This window comes from Pantherophis guttatus, chromosome 4 (assembly GCF_059756535.1).
Source record: "Pantherophis guttatus breed Tessera chromosome 4, ASM5975653v1, whole genome shotgun sequence".
Taxonomy (NCBI): Eukaryota; Metazoa; Chordata; class Lepidosauria; order Squamata; family Colubridae; genus Pantherophis; species Pantherophis guttatus.
The window spans coordinates 142,770,652-142,795,438 of record NC_142066.1 but is presented as its reverse complement, the minus strand read 5'-3'; the positions used below and the strand labels follow the sequence as shown (position 1 = coordinate 142,795,438).

General features: G+C 36.7%; 1 protein-coding gene across 2 annotated transcripts in view; it reads right to left on the bottom strand.

Annotated features, from left to right (window-relative positions):
- CCNY (cyclin Y) overlaps positions 1-24,787 on the bottom strand; it is a 141,606-nt gene that overhangs the window by 5,786 nt on the left and 111,033 nt on the right. For both annotated transcript variants that reach the window (XM_034402172.3, XM_034402173.3), the window contains exons 4-8: positions 23,816-23,916; positions 20,154-20,189; positions 16,654-16,711; positions 16,389-16,508; positions 2,335-2,501 (exon numbers count right to left, since the gene is read on the bottom strand). In XM_034402172.3, the coding sequence (XP_034258063.1) occupies positions 2,335-2,501; positions 16,389-16,508; positions 16,654-16,711; positions 20,154-20,189; positions 23,816-23,916 (482 nt within the window). The remainder of the gene's footprint in view (positions 1-2,334; positions 2,502-16,388; positions 16,509-16,653; positions 16,712-20,153; positions 20,190-23,815; positions 23,917-24,787) is intronic.

The window sequence follows — 24,787 nt, the reverse complement described above, 5'->3', positions numbered from 1 at the left end:
CCTAACAGGGGCAGAAGAGATTAAGAAGAGGTGGCAAAATTACACAGAAGAACTATACAAGAATGAGTTTAACATCACTGATAACCACGATGGGGTGGTCATTGACCTCAAGCCAGACATCCTCAGATTTCCTAAGGCCCTAGAATGGGCCTTAGGAAATCTGAGCAACAACAAAGGTAGTGGAAGAGACAGTATTCCAGCTGAGCTATTCAAAATCTTAAACGACGATGCAGTAAAAGTGCTACACTCAATTGGCCAGCAAATTTGGAAAACTCAATAGTGGCCATAGGATTGGAAAAGGTCTGTTTACATTCCAATTTCAAAGAAAGGCAATGTCAAAGAATATTCAAACTATGGCACCATTACACTCATTTCACATGCTAGTAAAGTTATGCTTAAAATCCTACAAACTAGGCTCCAGCAGTATATGGACCGAGAACTACCAGAAGTACAGACAGGATTTCAAGGAGGCAGAGGAACTAGAGATCAAATTGCCAACATACGCTGGATCATGGAGAAAGCTAGGGAGTTCCAGAAAAACATCTACTTCTGCTTCATTGACTACGCTAAAGCCTTTGATTGTGTGCATCACAACAAATTGTGGCAAGTTCTTAAAGAGATGGGAGTACCAGACCATCTTATTTGTCTCTTGAAAAACCTATATGTGGATCAAGAAGCAACAGTGAGAACTGGACACAGAACCACTCATTGGTTCAAAATTGGGAAAGGAGTCCGGCAAGGCTGTATACTGTCGCCCTGCCTATTTAACTTATATGCAGAGCACATCATGAGAAAGGCGGGGCTAGATGAATCAAAAGTTGGAATTAAGATTGCTGGGAGAAATATCAACAACCTCAGATATGCAGATGATACCACTCTAATGGCAGAAAGCGAAGAGGAACTAAAGAGCCTCTTGATGAGGGTGAAGAAGCAGAGTGCAAAAGTTGAAACTCAACATTAAGAAAACTAAGATCATGGCATACGACCCTCTCAATTCCTGGCAAATAGATGGGGAAGAAATGGAGTCCAGATTTTATTTTCCTGGGCTCCAAGATCACCGAAGATGGGGACTGCAGTCAAGAAATTAAAAGATGCTTGCTCCTGGGGAGGAAAGCTATCACAAATCTAGACAGCATTCTAAAAAGCAGAGACATCACCCTGCCAACAAAAGTGCGTATAGTCAAGGCTATGGTTTTCCCAGTTGCAATGTATGGCTGTGAAAGTTGGACCATAAGAAAGGCTGAGTGCCAAAGAATTGAGGCCTTTGAACTATGGTGCTGGAGAAGACTCCTGCGAGGACTGCAAGGCGATCAAACCGGTCAGTCCTAGAGGCGATCAACCCTGACTGCTCTTTAGAAGGCCAGATCCTGAAGATAAAACTCAAATACTTTGGCCGCTTTATGAGAAAGAAGGACTCACTGGAGAAGATCCTAATGCTGGGAAAGATTGAAGGCAAAAGAAGAAAGGAATGACAGAGAATGAGGTGGCTGAATGGAGTCACTGAAGCAGTAGGCGTGAGCTTAAATGGACTCCAGAGGATGGTAGAGGACAGGAAAGCCTAGAGGAACATTGTCCATGAAGTCGCGATGGGTGGGACACAGCTTTGCAACTAACAACAAGAAGAAGTTAGTTAAATTTATTTCATTATGACCTAAACCTAAATTCATTTATCCAACAGAATCTAGGTTCAGCTAATTTGGTTGGATCTATCTCATGTATTTGTATTTACAAGTCATCCTCAATTTATGACAATTCATTTAATTACTATTCAAAGTTACAACACTAAAAATAGTGACTTATGTCTAGTCCTCACACTTACAACCAGCGCAGCATCTCCATGGTCACATGATCAAAATTCATGTGCTTGGGAACTAGCATATATTTCATCCTAGGAACATGTGATCATCATTCACAACTTTTCTAGACAGCTTCCAAAGCTGTCAAGCAAAGTCAATGGGGGAAGTTTGATTTGCTAAACGACTATGTGATTTACCTAACAACTGATCTGTTCTGTTCCGTTCTGTTCTGTCCTGTCTCATTCATATTCCATTCCATTCCATTCCATTCCATTCCATTGAATTCATGAAAATTTTAATCTCTTGTTCCCCAACTTTCTTTGTTCCCAAACTGAATTGCCTTTTATTAGTCATACTGCTCTGTATGTCTAGAGGCTATTTTATTTCTAATATTGTAAGCCACTCAGAGTCATTCCAAAATGACATGGGTGGCAAAGAGATTTAATAAATAAATTAATTTCTCAGCCTCTTCAGAAACTTTCCCATTGTATCTATTATCAAACAAATAAGCAAAGATGGGACTGAACAATAAACTCACATGTCTTCAACTGTGATATCTTTCAGGATCTGACAGTAGTCCACATTCCACACAGCTTGGTCATCCCAAACTTTGGATGCAAGTAGAATTGCGCCGAGCACAATTCTTTTCCAGTTTGATGGACAAATATCTATCTCTGCATAAGTTAGCAATCTTTCAAGATATACCTGAAAAGACATGTGAAAGTATGAGTTCATACATTTCTCTATCTGAATAGAAATAAGAGGAGGAAACCCAATTATACCCTCCTACCTGAGTGATCTTTAAATGGAAAATTATTTCCAATTGTACAACCAGATAAATAATATGTCACAGTTCATTAACAACATACACTTAGATTCAACTGTAACCTATAGCTTTCACTGCAGATTTCTGTAAATATTTCAGACTTGGTGTAATAAACAATGTTTAAAAATAACCAGCATGATAACTAGTTTAAAAGCTTTTCTAGTACGAGTTTACCACGGATGATGTACTGAAGTAGCCTTGATCATTCACTGATCTGCAAACTCCTACATAGAAAACATCTGAAAATCAGCAAAGATGTTAATGCAATTAACATTAAAGAGTAGAAGGCAATATGGAGTGGGGTAGAGAAATCTAACAATGCAATTTTAAAAAGCAGCTGAATTACATCACAAGGACAGGGATTCTGTAATGCACAAAATGGGCAAGGTTTTGTGCCATGATGCTATAACTCTGCTTTCATCAATCATCTTCTCTTTGCCTCTCCACAGATAATGTTGTTTTACCACTGGCATTCCCTACAGCTGAAGGTTTCCATTCTGCCATGCCAATCCCCAAGAAGTAACTGTACTGCATAAATTGACAGCAACAAGAATCGTATATGCACAAAAGTGGAAAAACACCAGTGGTGAAATGTAAAATTTGTTACTACCAGTTCTGTGGGCGTGGCTTGGTGGGAAGGGTAATATGACTGAGTGGGTGTGGCCAACTTTTTTTTTTTAACCTTTTAAAATCATTTTTTCTACAACCTCTTCGGCTGAGGCTTTTAAATCCTCTGATGATCCCAGCCGACTTGCCTGATTGGCAGAAGCTTTTTTTTTTTAATAGCCTCTGACGATCCCAGCTGACTTGCCTGATCGGCAGAGACTTTTTTTCCTTTTAAGAACATTTTTTCTATAACCTCTTTGGCCGAAGAGGTTATAGAAAAAATGCTTTTAAAAGCTTCTGAGGATCCCAGCTGAGCCGCGTGATCATCAGAGGCTTTTTTTTTTAATTTTTAAAAGCATTTTTTCGGCCAAAGAGATTGTAGAAAAAATGCTTTTAAAAATTAAAAAAAGCCTCTGATGATTGCGCGGCTCAGCTAGGCAATGGGGGGGGTTGTCAGGGATTTTTGCTACCGGTTCTCCGAACCACTGGTCTCCATCACTACTGGATCGGGCAATCCGGTCTGAACATACACTGATTCCCACAATAGAAGAATGGACGGAAAGGTGACAGAGTTTGCAAAGATGTTGAAATTGATTTACTTTAATTAAATAAAAGAATTTATCTAGTTTTGTTTCTACCTGGAAATCACTGCTGGATTTTTTGCTCAAAACTGGGGGAGGAGGGGGGAATGAAACTTTGAGTTTAGGTTTTGATGATTGGAATGGTTTTATAATTATAGAAATGGCTTGAAATACTGGGAAATGTAAAGCAAAAGGTTGAGATATTATTTTTGTAATCTACTGCACTGATGAGAGACAGAAGTTTAATTTTCTTCTCTCTTTTTTTGCAGTTTTCTCTTTCTTGGTTTTCTAACTTTTAAACAAATAGAAAACTTTTGTTGTCTATTTGTATCGTATAATGAAATTTAATAAAAACATATTATTAAAAGAAGAAATAACTATATTGCAAAGCAAGCAAACTATAAAGTTTTTTGCTTAAATAAAAAAACTGTACTGACGTTAGATTAGCACCAACAAAAATGAATTTTGATCTCTGGCCATGTGCTGGATTAATAGTAGCAGTCATTTAGGGAAGAGTATTAAGATTTACCAGACATGATCCTTATTTATTATTAGGTTTGATTAGTCATTGGGTCTTCAGATGATCTAGATCAGGGGTTTCCAACCTTAGCAATTTTAACACCTGTAGACTTCAACTACCAGAATTTCTCAGTCAGTCAGGCTGGCTGAGGAATTCCGGGAGTTGAATTCCACAAGTCTTAAAGTTGCCAAGGTTGGAGACTCTTGATCTAGATCAGACCTGACAAACTGGCAGCTTGCTGGCCAGATACAGCCCATGCAGGCCACACCTACCTTGGCTTCACAAACGCAAAAAACATCACGATACAGCCCGCGATGCTATCAGGTTTGACACCCCTGATCTAGATGTATGGCTAGCAGTGTGCAATATGCCTATGAACTGAATTTATTTGAAACTTGAATTTACTAGTTGAAAATATCTAGACAGCATGAAATCTGAAGGAGGACAGGAAAAACTTTAGCAAAGGTACAAGATTGATGCAAGATGTGAAACACACCAATTTTTGCTAGTGTCTGAAGCAGGAGTGTCAAAGTCGCGGCGACACGTCGTCGTCATGTTACGTATCGCAACTTTTTTTCCCTTCGCTAAACTGGGTTTGGGTGTGGCCAGTGCGTGACGCATCTCGGCCATGGGCCACAACTTTGACACCTCTGGTGTAGAGCAAATCTAGGGGGAACATCATTACTGAAGAGCCTGTAGTACAGTAGACTAAAGCACTGTTATTAACATCTGCTGCTTGCAATTATTGCAAGTTCAAATCTCACCAGGCTCAAGGTTGACTCAGTCTTCCATCCTTTCAAAGGTAGGTGAAATGAGGACCCAGATTGTGGGGGCAATAAGCTGACTTTGTATAAAATATACAAAAGTATGAAGGCTGTTGCTTAACGCATTGTAAGCCGCCCTGAGTCTCTGGAGAAGGGCAGCATATAAATTAAAGCAAAAAAAAAAAAAAATCTGAAGAAAAGAAAATTAGCAAAAAGGAGAGTAAAAGTAGAATGACTACCAGAAGAGAATGAACAAGCCTATATGAAAAGTATAATAGAACACAGATCTATCTCCCAATATAATGGATAGAAAGTGGCAGTTTTGAATAACTATAGAAAATTTACATAGATTATGCTTATTTATGAGCAGCAGTGGTGCAATGGTTAGAGTGCGGTACTGCAGGCTACTTCTGCTGACTGCCAGCTGACTGCAATTTGGCAGTTCAAATCTCACCAGGCTCAAGGTTGACTCATCCTTCCATCCTTCCGAGGTGGGTAAAATGAGGACCCAAATTATTGGGGGCAATATTCTGACTCTGTAAACCACTTAGAGAGGACTGTAAAAATAACTGTGAAGTGATATATAAGTCTAAGTGCTATTGCTATTGCTATGACTGTCTTTTTCTCATAATATTAAAACCAAATTTAATTGTAAGAATTTAATGAAAAGCATGGATAGCCACTCATCATGCTGTCCTTTCTCTGAATCTTTTTTGCTATCTTTTCAGGCAAATTATAAACTCACTGACCATTACAGCTATAACAAATTCTGCTGGATTTAACAGAGTTGTGCAAAGGCAGTTCTGAATTGCAGAAATACCATTTTAACTTCATTAGCCAGAATGGGATCAACATCTAATTCATTTTAATAATTAAATTATAAACTTCTATCATTTTTTATTACTTACCATGAATTTAAAGCAAGTTAGAACAATCTTAATTGGAATAAACGAAGAAAAATGCATGAGAAACTTGATGTCTTAGTCTAGAAAAACCTCCTTTTGAAAATACTCTAATTTAATGTTAACTTTGTAGTAAGTAGAGGGCTATTATGTGCATGCTAAACAATTCCAAATAATTTACAAACACAGCCACAGGTAGCAGGATTTAAATATCCAATAGTGGGAATTTATTCTGAAGTGAGAAGAACCAAACCATCTCTGGTTTGGCTCTTCTTGGATTACCTACATGCAATCAGATACACTTTTTCTGTCCATTTAAAGTTTGAGATGGATGGAGACTTCTGGTTGAGGCGTGGATCGAGGCGACACGAGGAAGGAGAGCTCCGTATCCAGTGTCGAATTTCCAGTGTTATGGTGCCCGTTATGGGGAAAAATCAGTCTTGGGTAGACCGGTAGAGAGAGGGTGACTTCGGCGGAGCTGGTGAGGAGAGGTGCGGTCTCCCACCGCGCCAAGAAGAACCCTTATTCCGAACACGGAAGAAGACGGCCGACATGGCCGTACCAGAGATCTAACAAGTGCTAAATCGGGAAGCAAAAGAGTGAGCATGGGGTGAAGATTGGCGGTGTGAGCAGGAGATTAAACGTTAGAAAAAGCACTACAGATAATAACTGCGAAGAGTTGACAACTAAGAGTCCGGAGGAGCAGCGGAAGGAAAGGGAGACTCAGAAAGGTGCAGACAGCAAACAGTGAGGAGAGCGAAGTGACGCAGCAAAACCTGTCTTGTTGGATACAATACGGAGGAATAGAAAAGAATGATTGAAAGAGCGTGTGATTTGAAGTTGGGAGAAGAGAAGCGATTTGGAACAGGACATTGGTTTTCCTCTTAATAAAACTGCACTGTACTGACGGAGAAGGACAATATAGGCAACAAAAAAGAAGGACAAGAGCAAAAGTTGCAGGATTAAAATCACCATTTTGGACAGTGAGGGTAAAAGTTTTTGAACTCCGTTTTTGGCTTTTGCTTTCCTCTGACATAAAGAAAACTATCTCATTTGGATTTATAACGGTTGGTGTTGGAGAATTGCCAGAGAAGGACTAGCGTTAATTACAGTGGAATATTACATTGATTAATTCTTGAGGAAAAAAAAAATCCCTGTAGTTTTTCTTATATTTAGCTTATATATTTTATTTTATATATAATAACTATTTACATATTCATTAATTTACATATCAATTACTACTATTTAACAATTGTTTAATAATTTATCTATCTATTTATCTAACTATTTAATATTCATAACAACTATAAATTAGCATTAAATATAGATCAATAACCACTTATAAGATAATCAATTTAAACGTTAATCAATTTATATATATAATTGTTTAGTACTGTTTATATGCTATAATATTTGGTCTGTTGCTTTCTCATATATGTTTTGATTAAGATTTTATCAATATTAAGCTAGGTAGAAAATTAATTAACTAATTTGTTTAGAGATAATATACCATAGTACAAGTTAGCATAATCTTAAAGTATTTATAGCATTTATAACATTTTATATTATTTATAGTCTATTTAATAGAAGGATTTTTATTATATAGTTTGTGTGAGATTCAATTAGAGTGATATACAATAATACCCTAGTTAAAATACAATCTGTAAATCATAGATTGAGATTTCATATTTAAACAATAGAATATACTTAGTAGCTCATAAAACTGAGCTAGAAGCGAATGCTGATTTGGGAAAGAATAGACAGAATCCTAGAAAAACAATACAAAATTTTGAAGGAAATGACATCTACCACAGTAACCACAGTAAAAACAGGAAAGAAGGTCACTTCAACACCAATTGGATTAACAGCCTCCCCAGCAACACAAAAGACCTTAGAAGGGATGTTTCGACTGACAAACAAACTTCCACCATGAGTATGCAGACTGTCCAGGCTACACTAGCAACAATATAAGAGACTATGTTAAAAATGCAAGAGTGCTTGTCTAAAAACCATGAGGAAGCTAGGAGAGATCTGGATGAAGTCAAAAAGTCGGTCAAAGAAGATATACAAAAATTGGATGAAAAAATGGACTCTATTCAAGAGATAATACAAAAAAATGACCAAAGGATTACGGCTATAGAAAAAAAACCCAAACAAACGGAAAAGAAGCTAGAACTCTTGGATGAGAAAATGACCGGCCTCAATAAAGATCTTGAGAACACGGTGGCACAGTTAGAAATGGAGAGAGCGGCATTCTATCTAAGGTTCCAAAATGTGAGAGAAGAAAGAGATGAGGACCTAACTCTAATAATGGCCGAAATGATCGCGGAAGCTCTACAACGAGATAAAGATGAGATTATCAATGAATTGGACGAAGTATTTAGAGTACATATGAATTACGTGAGACAACACAAACTGCCAAGGGAGGTCCATGTACGTTTTGTGCGGAGGAAAGTCAGAGACATTGTCTTTAGAATAACAAAAGAAGAACCAATGTACTATAAACAGAAAGAAATCATAACATTAAAACAAATACCAAAAAGAATTAGAGAATGGAGAAAGGACTATGGATTTCTCACGGCATTACTAAACAGAAAACAGATATTATTCCGATGGATAATACCGGAGGGAGTGTTGGTTACGTGGCAGGGGAAGAACATAAAAGTTGATTCTTTAGAGAAGGCCCAAACCCACACGACCAGGTGATAGAATTAGAAAGAACAAAGAGCAGAAGAGAAGAATTAGAAAAGAGAAGCAAGCCAAGGCAAAGACGAGAAGACCAAGAAACACTGTATAAGGAGAGTATTAAGGAAAAAGAAAAAGAAGAAGAGGGGGAAATTCGAGAAGAAGAAGGAGTAACGACAAGAGCACAAAACCAGGCTAAGAAAAAGGACAGGAAGTAAAGGAACAAAAAAGGAAAAGACCAATCTTAAAGAATGGACCGGAACCTTAAAATTATATCATTAAATATAAATGGACTTAACTCCCCAGTTAAAAAAAATCAAATATTTAGAAAGTTAATTAAACAAAAAACAGACATCGTATGCCTTCAAGAAACCCATATAAGAAAACAGGATGAAAAATTCTTACAATGTAAAAAAATTAGGGAAATTATTTGTATCCTTAGCAGATGAGAAGAAAAGAGGAATAGCATTTTGTTAATGAAGAGATAGAAAGTAATTTAAAATATGCAGATAAGATAGGAAAATTTTTGATGATTGAAGTAAAAGTCAAAAGTAAAAGTGTGTTATTAGTGGTTGTATATGCCCCAAATAGTGAACAAAAAGAATTTTATCGAAAACTGCATGAAAAGATTATAGAACAAAATATAGAAAATGTTTGTCTGTTGGGAGATCTCAATGCATTTGTGGATCCAGAAAAAGATTATAAGAGTGATCAGATCAATAAAAAAAAAAGAAAAATTTGCTGCCAAAAACATTTTTTAATTTAACAGAAGAACTAAATTTAGTAGATATATGGAGACTATATAACCCAGAAGAGGAAAGGTACACATATTATTCTAATCCCCATAAATCCTGGTCAAGGATAGACATGGCATGGACTACAAAAAGTTTAATACAGGAGATAGAAGCAGTAGGGTTTGTGACTAATGATTGGGCTGATCATAACCCAATAATAATAGAATGGAGAGGGCAAAGAAAGAAAAGGAACAGATGGATGATGAATGTGCAGATAATGAAAGAAAAGGAGTATACTGAAAGGATAGAAAAAGAATTGAAGAGGTTTTTCAAAGAAAATAATAAACATCAGACATCCCTCCAAAACCTGTGGGATACAACAAAGGCTTACATTAGAGGCCTAACAATAGCCTACAATAGTAAACGGAGAAAGGAGAAGGAAAATGAATATAATAAAATTCGAGAAGAGATCAAAAATTGGGAAGGGAAATTACAGGAAAGGCCAGGGGATGAACAAATAAGAACCAATTGGATGGCAGCTAAACACAAATTGAATCTATTCAAGCAAGAAAAATATGTCAACACAATGAAATTTTTAAAACAAAATCAATTTCAACACGCAAACAAACCAGGGAGGTGGGTGGCTTACAAATTAAGAAAAGAAAGAGAGAAACGAACAATTCACCAACTGTAGGATAAAGATGGTAAGCTATGTCAGAACTTAGAAAAGAAGAAAGAGATAGTAACCCAATTCTTTCAAGATTTGTACACACAGGATAAGGTCCCAAGAGAAGAAATAAATCAATATTTAAAAGAGGAGAGAATGCCAGTAGTAACGGAAGAAGAGGAAGAGATTCTCAATAGAGAGATTACTATAGAGGAACTACAGGCAACAATTAGGAAACAAAAGAACAATAAAACTCCGGGAACGGATGGGCTACCAGTAGAATTATATAAAGGATTAGGGGAATCACTAAATTGGATACTATTAGAGGTCTACAATGAGGCATTGAAAGAGGCAAAGCTATCAGAATCTTGGAGGGAGGCATACATCTCACTAATTCCAAAGGAGGGGGCAGATACAACACAAATAAAAAATTATAGGCCGATTTCTTTACTAAATTCCGATTACAAGATTTTTATGAATTTGATGGCAAACAAATTAAAGACAATATTAAATCACAGAATACATTCGGACCAGAACGGATTCCTGCCGGCAAGACAAATCAAAAACAACATAAGGACAGTGATTAATGTGATAGAATACTATGAGGTGCATCCAGAGAAACAGGTAGCCCTGATCTTCCTGGATGCACAAAAGGCGTTTGATCGGGTCAATTGGAGATTCATGACACAACAAATAAAGAATATGAAATTTGGGGAGAAATTCGAAAAGATGATAGATTCAATATACACAAAGCAGAGAGCAAGGATATTAGTAAATGGGGAACTAACAAATTTTTTTGAAATAAGTGGAGGAATACGACACGGGTGTCCATTTTCTCCACTACTCTTTATTTTAACTCTAGAAAACCTACTTAGAAGAATTAGACTCAATAAAAATATAAAAGGACTCAAGGTTAAAGGAGAAGAATACAAGGTCCAAGCGTTTGCTGATGACCTTGTATTCTTCATAGAGGATCCATTAGAAATGGAAATAAGATTAACAGAGGAAATAGAGAAATTTGGTAGGGTGGCAGGTTTAAAAGTCAATAAGGATAAGACTAAAATATTAACTAAAAATTTAACAGCAAAACAAATAGAAGAGTCAGAAAAACGATCAGGATTACAAGTAGTTAAGAGGATAAAATATTTAGGTATTAATCTGACAACTAGGAATGTGGCTATAAAAGAAAATAATTATGGAGAGCTAGTACAACAAATTAAAAATGATTTAGAAAGATGGGGGAAACTAAAGTTATCATTGTTAGGAAGAATTGGGGCGATTAAGATGAATATACTCCCGAGGCTCCTCTACTTATTTCAAACTATTCCAGTTAAATTAGAGAAAAACTTTTTTACAAATTTGAATAAAATAACATCAAAATTCGTATGGGAGAGAAAAAAACCAAGAATAAATTTAAATATATTACAGGATGATAGATCTAGAGGAGGCTTTGGCTTACCAGCGTGGGAAAAATATTATAAGGCAGCGAGGCTAACATGGATTAAGGAGTGGGTCAATTTGGAGAATTATAGACTACTAAAATTAGAAGGCCATGATTTGTTAAAGGGGTGGCACACCTTCTTGTGGAATGCCGGGAACAAAACCTATAAACATTTTAAAAATCACATAATAAGAAATTCACTGATTGGCATCTGGTTCGAAATTAAAAACAAACATTATATGAAGGTTCCCGGCTGGATATCTGCATTGGAGGCAGCCATGCACCCCAACACACTAAACCCCCATAAATTAATAAGATACAAAGAATTACTGGACCCCCAAGGAAGATTAAAAACATGGCAAGAACTCAGGGAACAAGGCAAATAAATAGATTGGTGGCCCTACCTACAAATACAAACTAGATACAATAAAGACAATGAGGAAGGAGGAATCGACATAAATCCCAACCGACTAGATAAATTATTAGGAACTAAGGATGGAAATTTGATTTCAAAGATATACAAATACTTATTAGAATTTGACCTAGCAGAAAATTTAGTTAAAGGACAAATGATAGCTTGGGCAAGGAACATTGGCAAAAATATACAATTAGAAGAATGGGAAAGGGTATGAGAAACCAACTATATAATAATAAAATCCGTAGCATATAAGGAGAACCACTACAAGATGTGGTACAGATGGTATCTGGCCCCTGCGAGATTGGCGAGGATGTATGCAAACCTTAATCCAACGTGCTGGAAATGCAAGCAAGCACAGGGACCTTTCTTTCATGTCTGGTGGCTTTGCCCAAAAATTAAAAAATATTGGATAAAAATTAAAATTTGCATATCAGAAATAATTGCAGAGGATATTGAGCTAGAACCAGAAATTTTTTTGTTAGGAATGCTTAAACAAAACATTAGAAAGGAAAAAAAGTACCTAATATTACATATAATTACAGCAGCTAGGTTAGCTCTAGCACAAGTCTGGAAAACAGATCAATTGCCAACGGAGCAGCAAATAATTCAAAAAATTTACACATGTGCAGAAATGGATAGACTAACGCTGAAATTGAAAGATAAGGAAGACTCTCAGTATTTTAAGATATGGGACAGTTGGTATGAGTGGATAAATCAATGGAAAAGAAGGTAAAGTCAAAACTTAGTAAGAAATTTAAAGTAATAATTATACACCATCATTAACGGAAAAAAAAGGGAAAATAAGTTCTTGTATATATGTGTACTTATATACATTATATATACCTTATTTGTTGTTTGTTGTATTGTTGATTGTATTTTAAGGTTGTGAATGTTTTATACAACTTTATGTTTTGTTTTTTAAATCTAATAAAGTTTGTTTTTAAAATTAAAAAAAAAAAGTTTGAGATGGGAATAGCCTGAAGAGGAATGGAAAATAGCCTTGCTTCTGCAAATTCAGTTCTTTCATAAACTTTATCCCCAAAGACGATGCTCTCTTCTGCAATAAGTTGCCAAAAGTTCCAAAACTATTTTGGTCACAATGGAATATAACAGGAAACTCCTATCCTAGCTTCAACATTTTAAACATCAGACTCCTACTTGGGCCAGTTATTCCAGCAGATCTTCAAATAAATATCAGTTGCTATTAATTCCTTGAAAGTTGTCCAAGACTGTTTGCTGGAAGTCATGCTGATGTATACGCAAGTTCAGAAATATAAAGTTTCATATAACATCTTTTGGATCCCGAGTATTGAAAATCCAGTCCCATTTGTATAATATCATTCAAAAGGTAGTAACAATACCTCTTTGCAGAATCAAGAGATAATCTAAACCTTTAAACAGCCTGCTTTACTATCTACAATGGTGGTTACAATTCTCTTTGAGAAGGAAATGGTTGTTGTTGTTTTTTTTGTCCCAGTCTCTGCCACACAGGGAGTTGTTATCTTTTAAGGCCAGTATTTCACGATTGAATTATGGTTCTCAACAAAAATCAAGGCTGGAGAGAAAAGAATAAAGTAAAATCTATTTTTTTAATGGTAACAACTGTTGTGTGAGGAAGTTCCCTAACCCACTGAAAAATAAATCCTTTCCTTTCTATCTATTCCCCCTATGGTTCATGTTTCTATTTTATTTATTTTAAATTTTGGTCAAATAGAAGATGGCAAAAAATTTTCACCCCCTATTCCTTTATTCTTCAAACACCCCTGTAATAAGATTAGGGTTAGAATTTGAGTTATTTAACTAATTTCTATATGATGCATCTATATGCAATATTCTATATTGTAGCATGTCCATTTTGAGATTACAATATTTAGTACATCACAGTCAATGACATGAATTAATACCATAAAACAATTTACTTCAAAAACAAGATGAAACTCAAAGTCAAATATTATATAAAACCTGCCCAGAATCCCTCTATGAGGGAGATGGGCGACTTCTAAATTAGATAAACAGTTAATAAATAAAAATATATAAAACATGGCATCAAGATAAAATCTAGGTAGCTGTCTAAAACAGCTTCTATGGAAAGAAGACTAAAGGTTAAAGAACATATAATCCAAATATGTACTAAAGAGCACATGGACCAGTGTAGTCAGATTAGATCTCCCCAAGAAGAGTCACCATTGACAAATCGGAATATACAGTATATCACAGAAGTGAGTACACCCTCACATTTTGTAAATATTTAAGTATATCTTTTCCTGTGACAACACTGAAGAAATGACACTTGGCTACAATGTAAAATAGTAAGTATACAGCTTGTATAACAGTGTAAATGTGCTGTACCTTCAAAATAATGCAACACAGAGCCATTACTGTCTAAACTGGTGGCAACAAAAGTGAGTACACCCCTAGTGATAATGTCCAAATGGGGCCCAAGTAGCCGTTTCACCACCTGGTGTCATGTGACTCGTTAGTGGTACAAGGTCTCAGGTGTATTTAAGATATACTTAAATATTTACAAAATGAGAGGGAATGTACTCACTTCTGTGATGTACTGTATGATTTGAAGCTTTTGAGCTATTGCACAGCTCTCAAGACAAAGTAGGGGCAAAGAGCATCCACAAAGTATGCACTTGTTCATTCATGGGAAAAAATGTTCCACTCTGGAGGCAGCAACAGCCCCTACTGGTTGGCCACAATCTTCCCAAGCCATCAACCCTTCTGAATTCTCAGGATTAAACTGTCACTTAGTCTGCAATCTAGTCCAAGCAAGAACCAGTTATAAAGCCTGGCAACTTTGATGATGGTGGAAAAGAGAAGTAAAATGGAGGTGACATCTACTTCTGACAAACATTCTAATGTTTGTCAGAAGTAGATGTCTTAAAGGGAATTCTTAATGTAGGAACAGAATCATGGCAAGATAGCATCTCCAACTTTAATTTTCTAATGTGATCCACAAGAATAGTATGGTTGCTTTTATCCAAAATTGCTATGATATAACCAAGAAAAAGGAAGCATTCCCTATTCACTCTTCTTAAGAATTTATCTATCAGAACAATAAATGTTATGATCCAGACCCAGACCAAAATAAATCTAGAAAATCAAGTGTTTAGATTTGTTATTTTACCAGTAATTAAAGGGGGCTCTCTGTTAAATGTTAGCAAAAACCCAAAGGAGACATGATGCTTGTCACACAGTTTAAAAGCACAGCTGTTTTTCTTTTTTTAACTAAATAGAAGACATGAAGATAGAGGCTGTAAGCTCAATTGGAGCCATTGATTTAACCTTTTGTGACCCCAATTATCTCAACAAAAATGAAGTCCCCTCATAAATAGTAACTGCAAATGTGGAATGGGGATGTACAGATCCAGTTTCAATGATTTCACGTTCCTCTTTTTTCTGTGCCATCGTTCCAATCTGCTCTCTTTTTTCCTAGCTACTTTATTTAAAGAAGTGCTATAAGGGTGAAATACACCTCCAAATGAAAAGCTTACCAGTTATTGAGCTTGCCTGTTAGAAAAGGTATTTTGGAAATAACTTGTATAAATCATATAACATGTTTCCCAAACTTCCTTAAAAATAAAGTTATTATTTAACTTTATTATTTATTATTTAACCTTCAAAATCAAATCAAAGAGGAAAGAAAAGGAGAAAGGAGGAAAGGAAAGGATCATTTAAATGCTCAGGGAAAAATATGAAATTTAAGAATTGAACTACAATGCTATATTGCAAAATCAAATAAACTTAAATATCATTATTACAGTCTTTGACAAGTCTTTATAATAAAAAAAATAGAAATAGTTTAATGCAATAATTAATTATCAGGGGAAAAACAATAAAGTAAAATAAACTAACATATAGTTAAAATCTTTGCACAACTGTATGACCTAATTATATTAAGATATTTGGCCATCTTGGTATATGACAATAAAGTCAGAATCCTTTAAAAATTAATAAACATAAAATTTATCTGTATGATCCACAGATTTAGAGATTAATTGGGTAGATATTGCACATAATATAGATTGCAAAATAAAACAGAGTTAAAAAGATTTTGGACTGTGAATCTCAGAAAGAAAGATAGCTGAAAATATTTAGCTATAGTAGATAGGTAGCTATTTAGGAAAAGTAAGAACTGTTGAATCTACCCACCAAAACCCCTCTGTGATGTTGATTGGCTGTTTTAAAAATTTGATAAATAATTAAAAAGACAAAGAAAATAGTAATCAAAATTAAGTATATTCAAAGTAGTGTATATGAAAGCTAAAAGTATCTGTAAGTATTTATATGGAGCTTGTCTTACCTGCAACATCTATTTTATACATGAAGTCATGGGTAGGGTAATCTGATATGTGATCTTAACTCCAAATATAAATATGAAACTGAGGATCTAAAATTAGTTGTGTTTTAAGGATTTCAACTATGATCTTTTATATACTTACCAGGGTGACAATAGCACATTCGGCAGTTAGCTGAGCAGCACTGAACAACGTCCGAACAAAGCGATAAATCTGCTTTTGTTCAGGTTGATGTTTGTCATAATCTGGTGGCAGTTCGGATTTCTGGGGAAATAATATTATTTTTAAAAATAAGAATATGTTACACATAATTTGGAAAGAAGTGGCAGACGTAAAGGGTGGAGAAGTAGCAGAACCCATATTGTAAATTCCAAATTTTTGTTACTGTCCTTATGTCAGTGAGTTTTACCGAAAGGGGGTGGAGATTTTCATCAAAAATATCTAGGAGCATTGTTCCATCTACGTCCCTAGAAGGGGGGAAAGAAAAGAAAAGAATCAATGGTAATGTTACTGAACAAACAGAAATGGAGAGAAACACTTCTCAAAGTCCTACGAAAATAGCTGATCTAGAACAGCGGTTACCAACCGGTGGTCCATGGACCACTGGTAGTCCGCGACAAAATTTTTGTGGTCCGCAGAAAAATTATTTGCATTTTTTATACTGCACTAAATCAGGGGTCCTCAAATACAGCTCCTGGGCCGGATACATGCAATGAACATTTGTGTTGCTGCAGTGTCTCCCCCTTCGGGTTCTTCTTGTGTGGGTCGGAGGGGGGAAGAAATTCCAACTTGGGATCTGCTTCAGCCTCCTGCTAAGGGGCTTTGGGCAAAGGCTAGAGGGAAGCACCACTGGTGGCGAAGAGCCAGAGGACCTTGTTGCAGTGGGACTGCATCATGGCCCGGAACTGACTGACCATCTCAGCCCGCTGAGCCTCCAGGCACCGGTACCTGGCCTTGCACTCCTGCAGGTCTTCCCTCTGCTTGGAAAGCCTATGCTTGTAGTCCTCAGGAGGTGCTTCTGATGAGCCTCCTTCTCAGCCAGATCCAATTTGAAATGAGACAGCTGTTTTGCCAACTCTTTCTCATGGTGGCTGCTTAGCTCCAGCAACTGCTTCCTGTTGGGGCCCCAAGGAGCCTGGACAGGCAGGCGAGGAGTGGCTGGGAGGGGAGGGGCAATAGAGGCTGGTGAGGCCATGCCCATCCAGTCACATGACCACCTAGCCATACCCACCCAGCCAGTCATTAGGCAGATCATATTAGTGGTCCGCAGGATTTAAAATTATGAATTTAGTGGTCCCTGAGGTCCAAAAGGTTGGGGACCCTTGATCTAGAACACAATCCCATCCTGTGGCATGTAAAAAGAAGCCATATCAATGGGCTCTATCATCTCGCTAGGGGAGTAAGGATTATATTGAAAAGTAAACTTTCTACATTTGTCCATGGAAAACTACTGGGGGTATGTCATGCTGGAAAAGAATGAATCAGTTGTCACCAGGAATGAAATCCAGCAGGTTCTGACAGGTTCTGGAGAACCGGTAGAGGAAATTTTGAGTAGTTTGGAGAACAGGCAAATACCACCTCTGGCTGGCCCCAGAGTGGGGTGGGAATGGAGATTTTGCAATATTCTTCCCCCAGGAGTGGGGAGGGAATGGGGATTTTGCAGTATCCTTTCCCTGCCCACCAAGCCACACCACGCCCACTAAGTCATGCCCACAGAACCGGTAGTAAAAAAAATTGGATTTCACCACTGGTCCTCACTCATATACCAAGCTATTTAGATGTGAAGGACGTCTGCAAAAACAAAAATATAGATAGAGTTAAGCTCTCCAGATGCTACAGCCAGTCAAGCGAAGAAGTATGGGCACTTCATTAAACTCACTCCGCAACAGAATACGAGAAAGAGTGAAACCTCTTTATTCCAAAAATGAAAGTTGTTTTGAAATTTTAAAATAAAACTTACAAGAGCAATCCTTGGTGGAATGAGAGAGTGAGTCTCAAGGATACCTTATTAACTGGACAGGGGCAAAACTGTATAGCCTTTCCTTTCTTTCAATTTAATGGTGGTTTTTCTTTTAATAGATTGGAATCCAAAGCCAATTCCAACCCAATCCTACAACCCTAAAGAAGCTTGGACCCATCATTGAATGCATTGTTTTGCTTTGCTTACGTAATGTCTCCCCTATAAAACTAAGGGATGGGATGGATGGAGGATAAGAACAAGAATGCACTTTAAAGAATAATTTATCAAAAAAAGCACTAAAGCACTTTAAACTTTCTGCCATCCATTGCTTTCATTAGATGCCAATGTAAGTAGAAATATTAAAATATAATTATGGGGTCAGTTGCCACACAGGAGTGTTTTGTTCCATCCCACACAATAATTGCTTAGCAGCAGTGGTTGCCTTTATAAATTGCTGGTGAGCTTTGTTCAATTGGCATGTAGCTGACAATCACAGCAGAAAGTGTGCCGGGTAAATCAGACTTTTGATTGACCTTAGATGGATCTCTCTTACATGGCTAGATCATTACTGATTAGGGAATGTTACAATACTTCCAAGGTAACAGTAGAGGGCACATGTACATCATTCTGGGACAAGGATAATCAGATTCAGAAAACTTCTGCTTTTTTTTTGAAAATATTAGTCTTCTTTGTTGACTACTCATGTTCAGCTTTTCTCCCGAGTCCTCAAAATTAGGGTCACAGCACCCGTCTTTAGGTCGTATTTTGTATCCTACATAACGCAGTAAATGGGGGCAGAAGAATCTTGAAAGGAGAGAAAGACTATAGGGAGCATAAGTGAATCTTCTGCCCACACTCCATGGATGCTAGTTCAGTAACATTTATGTTTGCAGAGGTACAAATGTTGGACAAAACTTCCGTTTAGATAGAAGATGGGCTTCAAGTGAATTTAAAAAGGTACTCCTTTGAAATGAGATCAGTGGGAAGGCCATATAATTTCATGGCAGAAGGACAGAAACGGTTTGGAGAACTAAAGGATTTTGGTGTTCTATATTTTCCCACGGCTGCCAGTTACGGTATATCTGCCACTGACTATGAGCATCAATGTGTCTACAAACAATACCTATGTTGCTTATTAGGCTCCACAATCCACTTGATATTTTTTAACAAATTAAATGGATAGGTGTAATCTAAGATGGTTGAAAAAGTGGTCATCTGACCAAAACAAACAACAAAAGAAAGAGGAAGTCTTCCAGCGGGATCCATCCTAATGGCCTAGAATAGGTAACCTCAAGCAATTTGTTTTTTGCTCAGTTTTTATTTGGTGACTCTCTCCACCAATGCCACAATTAATTATCAGGGGAAAAAATAGCAAAGGCAGTAAAATAAAATGGCATATCTAATTAAAAGCTTTGCACAACTGTATGTACATGTGTCAATATTCCAAATCTGATCACCAGTACTCATCAACATTGGAGAGATCTATGCATCTTAAGACTTACTACACGAATGGCAAAATGTGAATAAGGATGTTGGTTTTGAATTATATCCATATAATTTACCGCTTAGACATTTGTCTATGTCTCCTCTGCACTTCTGTATTCTATCTAATGATTTTGTCAAGATTCTTTAAAATAAAATAAAAGCTACAATAAAAACTATACAAGGAAGTATGAAGGTTCCTAAGGTTTGTTCATATTATAGATCAGCCATACTTTAAGGTCTCCATCCATGATCCCATTAGAACAGCTTCTCTGTAGCTTATTTTGGGATTTGGAATTATGGAACTACAACACATTACAACACATCCAAGGCTACGTATGCTGTAGCATTGGATATTCATATAAAGTGTCCCTGTTTTGCAAACTTTCTTATAAGGCAGAGAAATAAAAAAAAAATAGGAAAAAACAATTAATTAGTATTTGAACTATTTTCCAATTCAAACTTACCTGTTTTTGATATGGTAGTATATTGCAAGAGCTACACTGTAAAAGAAAATGCAGAGTTCGTGTCTTAATACATATTGCATCTTAACATTAAGTTTTATAACTAAGTCAGATTTCCGAGGGGCAATTCAACCATTTTTTTTAAATCAACAGAGAGAATGTAGATCAATAAAAGCAACAAAAAAAGGATAAGCTGTAGCAAACTGTACTGAATGAATCAACTATACGGGCCAAGATAAAGGTGTTTTATTACCTGAAAACAGGAATAGGTATGCCACCCAGTCATTTCTGTTAGCATAAGTGACTATATAAATTTGAATAAATAAAGAAAAAAAATTGTTTTAAATAGATATTTCCTTCCCTCACTCCAGGTATAGATGATTGGATTGACAACTGCATCTCAGTTTAACGTTGATAATAGTACAAGATATGGCAACACAGCATAGGGAGCAAGAAAGTTACATACAGGTAGCCTTCAACTTACAACCACAATTGACCCCCAAATTTATGTTGCTAAGTAAGACATTTGTTAAATGAGTTTTGCTCCATTTTATGACTTTTCTTGCCACAGTTGTTAAGTGAATCACTGCAATTGTTACATTGGTAACACGGTTATTAAGTGAATCTGGCTTCCCCATTGACTTTGATTCTCAGAAGGTTGCAAAAGGAGATCATATAACCCCGGGACACTGCAACAGAAGTGGGTTTCAGTAGGTTCTGACCAGTTCTGGAGAACTGGTAGCGGAAATTTTGAGTAGTTCGGAGACCTAAAAATTCTGACTGGCTCCAACCCAATCTATTCTCTGCCTCCCAAGTCCCAGTTGATTGGGAGGAAATGGGGATTTTGCCGTAACCTTCCCCTGGAGTGGGGTGGGAATGGAGATTTTACAGTATCCTTCCCCTGCTATGCTCACCAAGCCATGCCCACAGAACCAGTAGTAAAAATTTTTCAAACCCACCACTGCACTGCAACCATCATAAATATGAGACAATTGTCAAGCATCCCAACTGTAAATCATGTGACTATGGGGATGCAGTCATAAGTATGAAAAACAGTCATAAGTCCCTTTTTTCAGTGTCGTTGTTACTTTGAACAGTCACTGTTGTAAATTGAGGACAACCTGTGGCTGACTTTATGAGCTGTTGTGCTGATAAAATAGGTAGTATACAGGCTATTATTATATCTATAAAAAATTAGGCCAATTATATCTATAAAAGAAAGAGATTTAAAGAAAGAATTCAAAGGAGAGATGGACATTGAGAGCACAAAAAATGTAAGAATTTTTAAGAAGTATATTTGGCAAAACAGTTGCCACAATTATCTGTAGCTCTGTGATTTAAATGCAGTTGAATAGATTATAAAAACAGAGTAAGCTTTGAGAATGCAAAAAGGACCCAAAAATGGAAACAAGAAACAAAACAAAGTTGTTTTGCAGAAAACTAAACAATTTCAGGAGGGAAGTAGAAATGACAAAACAGCAGGTTCTGAAAGTGGGGAAGCTCTAAAAATAAAGGAATTAATAGATATAAGTACAAATTCTGAATTGGATGAGACAAGGCAACTAGGATATGAAATAAGGGACTCCATTGGCCGTCAAAACAGTGAGAATGGCAAGTCTTAATACAGTTACAGAGATACCAGGCAAGATGTTAAGACAAATTACATGTCTACATAAGTAGTGTGGAGACTGACAACTTTAATAAGCAAAGGGATTTCATCGTGTCTATTTGCTGACAATGCCTTATCAATTATTCAGTGTCCAGGGTTTTTTTTTAAGATTCTAATTTCCAACTAATAAATAACAATAAAAGATTTTTTTCCTCAGAAGACGTTTACAAAATAATCATAATTCTATGCTATATAAATTAAGGCAACAGGATGTTCCAGTTATATTATAATTTGTCTTTCAAAAATCATTGGCAGAAATATCTGAAAATTCATACCATTTTTAAGAAAAGCAATATATTTAAATTTTGAATGCTAGGAAAGCTGTGAGACACAACTGTGCAAAATAAAAAAACCCACAGAGAATGCTAATCTGATTTTGCGATTTTTGGCTTGGTATTTGGTATTTGCATCCACATAAGGATTAAAATTTTGAGCCAATTATCAAAGCTTTGACTGCTGTTGGTGATATTTGTGCCGCACACAAGCACAACTAAAAACGATGGGAACTATTTCTTGGTGGTACATCTGTATCTATGATTTCAACGCTGCAGTAAAAAAAGAAACGATTATCAAAACAACTAGGCAGTTCCAAAAGTATCTCAGCATTTGAAAATGTAAAAAAAAAGAAAAAAAAAGACCAAAAAAAATGCATCAGAAGAAACTCATAAATTGAACCTTAGATTAATCCAAGGACACAAAAATTGTTTTGGAAATGTTAACTAAAAACAAAAATATATTTTCAGCTGTGGCAGTAACAAACAGGAAGGAAGGCAAGAAGAAAATATGTCTGAACTCATTTAACAGACTTCCAACTTCCTAAGAAAGTTGCCAATTTTTAAAACTTCAACTGCAACCTTACCACAACAGGCAAACTTTCACGAAGAGAACTTCTCTAATTTAAGCTATAAGGATGTGTAGCAATATATTTAGGGCCCTTCATATATCCTTACTTACATTTGAAGCTGAAGGAGAAGTGAGGAAAAATGTATCCCCCCCCAAACCCCGCAAGTCTCAATCCTAACCATTTCACTCATTTCTAGTACATGAAATCTGTAGCTATACCCCAGAGTATTTCTGCAACCACTTACACATAACCTTAACAATTCTAATTGGGACCAGAATTTCCGTTATTAAGCAATGTGGTTACAAAGCATGATATCATGTTACCGTATCGCTAAGCGATGGTGCACCTGGCAATCCTCACTTTGGTCCTTAAATGAATCCCACTCAGTCATTAGATGAGGATCCACCCCAATCCAAGCCATTCCTGGCTTGGTTTGTCCTAGCCACAAGCTTTGGTAAGGTAAGGAAATACATCCTCTTCAATTCCCCCATTTAATTACGTCCCTGCCATCTCTGCCCTTTTGGTGAGCCTACACTCCACCACTTCTGCCATCATGCACTCTGTTGCCCTCCACTTGGATGGCCATGATGGGCCTATCTGACCTTCACCATCTTCTTCCCTCCAGTGTTGACAATGTCCCTGGCCTTTCAGAAGGCAGCTGCTGGTCATGTCAGACCTTCTTCCAGAAGCCATGCCTATCTTTGTCTAAGGCAGACAGAGAAGTCATGGAGTTTAGGGTAGCCATAAGGACAGAGAGGGGTAAGGATAAAGGCAGAAAGAAGAATTGAAGTGCCCATGTGGCTGTAAATGTAGGTGGGCTGCCAAGTACCTGAATTTTGATTATGGACTCTGTCATAAGTATTATTCATTTGGCATTGTCATAACTTCATATAGGACAATCTATATTAGGTGTTCCATTTTCTAGAATGCTACTGCTGGAAACAATATTTAGAAACAATGCAAGCTCTCTCTCTCTCTCTCTCTCTTCCTCCCTCCCTCCCTCCCTCCCTCCCTCCCTCCCTATCTATCTATCTATCTATCTATCTATCTATCTATCTATCTATCTATCTATCTCTGTGTGTGTCTCTGTGTGTGTGTGTGTGTCTGTGTGTGTGTAATTTTTTTTCGGCAATGGAATGCTGTCGTACCTACCATTTAATTGTATACTTGAGGTTGGGCTGACTGACTGTACTGTCATCCAGAAAAATAGTAGAACAGGAACTGTATTTCCTTCTCAATTGACCAGGAGGATGCTAGAAAAAAAGAAAAGAAAGCATTTAAAAAAAGAAAGACAATACCAGTCACGTAATGCCAACATCATTTCTTCCTAGAAAACAGTAATTCAATAAATAGCTTTTCTTGGTCTCTAGCAGATAGCTGGATACATTCAAGTCAACATAACCTGGCAGAAATCAAGAGAGAATTACACAGTAATCACACTTTCTTTGCTCTTTGTTCAGATCAAAAGATTATTTGCAACATTATCAGTCTATTCTCCAAAGTGAAATAGTTGAATGGAGCCCCTACATATGAAAGAAACAAGATGTACTGTGTTTCCCCGAAAATAAGACCCTGTCTTATATTTTGTTTGAACCCTGAAATAAGTGCTTGGCCTTATTGCCATGCACTCAAAAGCCCAATTGGGCTTATTATCAGGGGATGTCTTATTTTGGGAGAAACAGGGTACATTCTTACATAATGGAGGATTCTTAATGGAGGATAAAACAGAAAATATACCGTATCCTTGCATTTGGCTGATGAGAATCTGGAATTAATGCTTTTTAGTTTAACCAAACAACACAGGCTTCTGCCATCAGATAAAAAAGATAGGAAACCATCATAATTTTTTTCCCATCAACGTGATGCTAGCTTAACAGTGTTCATCTTTGTATATCCTATATTCAGAAGGTTAAAAAGATGTCATTGCATTGAAATGTTCTGAACAAGATTTTAATTTGCCTTTTTTTTTTTTTTTGGCTCTCTTACTTAAGCTATAGCAGAGGTGTCAAAGTCACAGTCAGCGGGCCGGATGCATCATGCACAGGCCACGCCCATCGTAGAATTCCTAGGTCTGCGAAGGGGAAAAACATCGCGAGGCATCAGATGATGCCACTAAGTTTGACA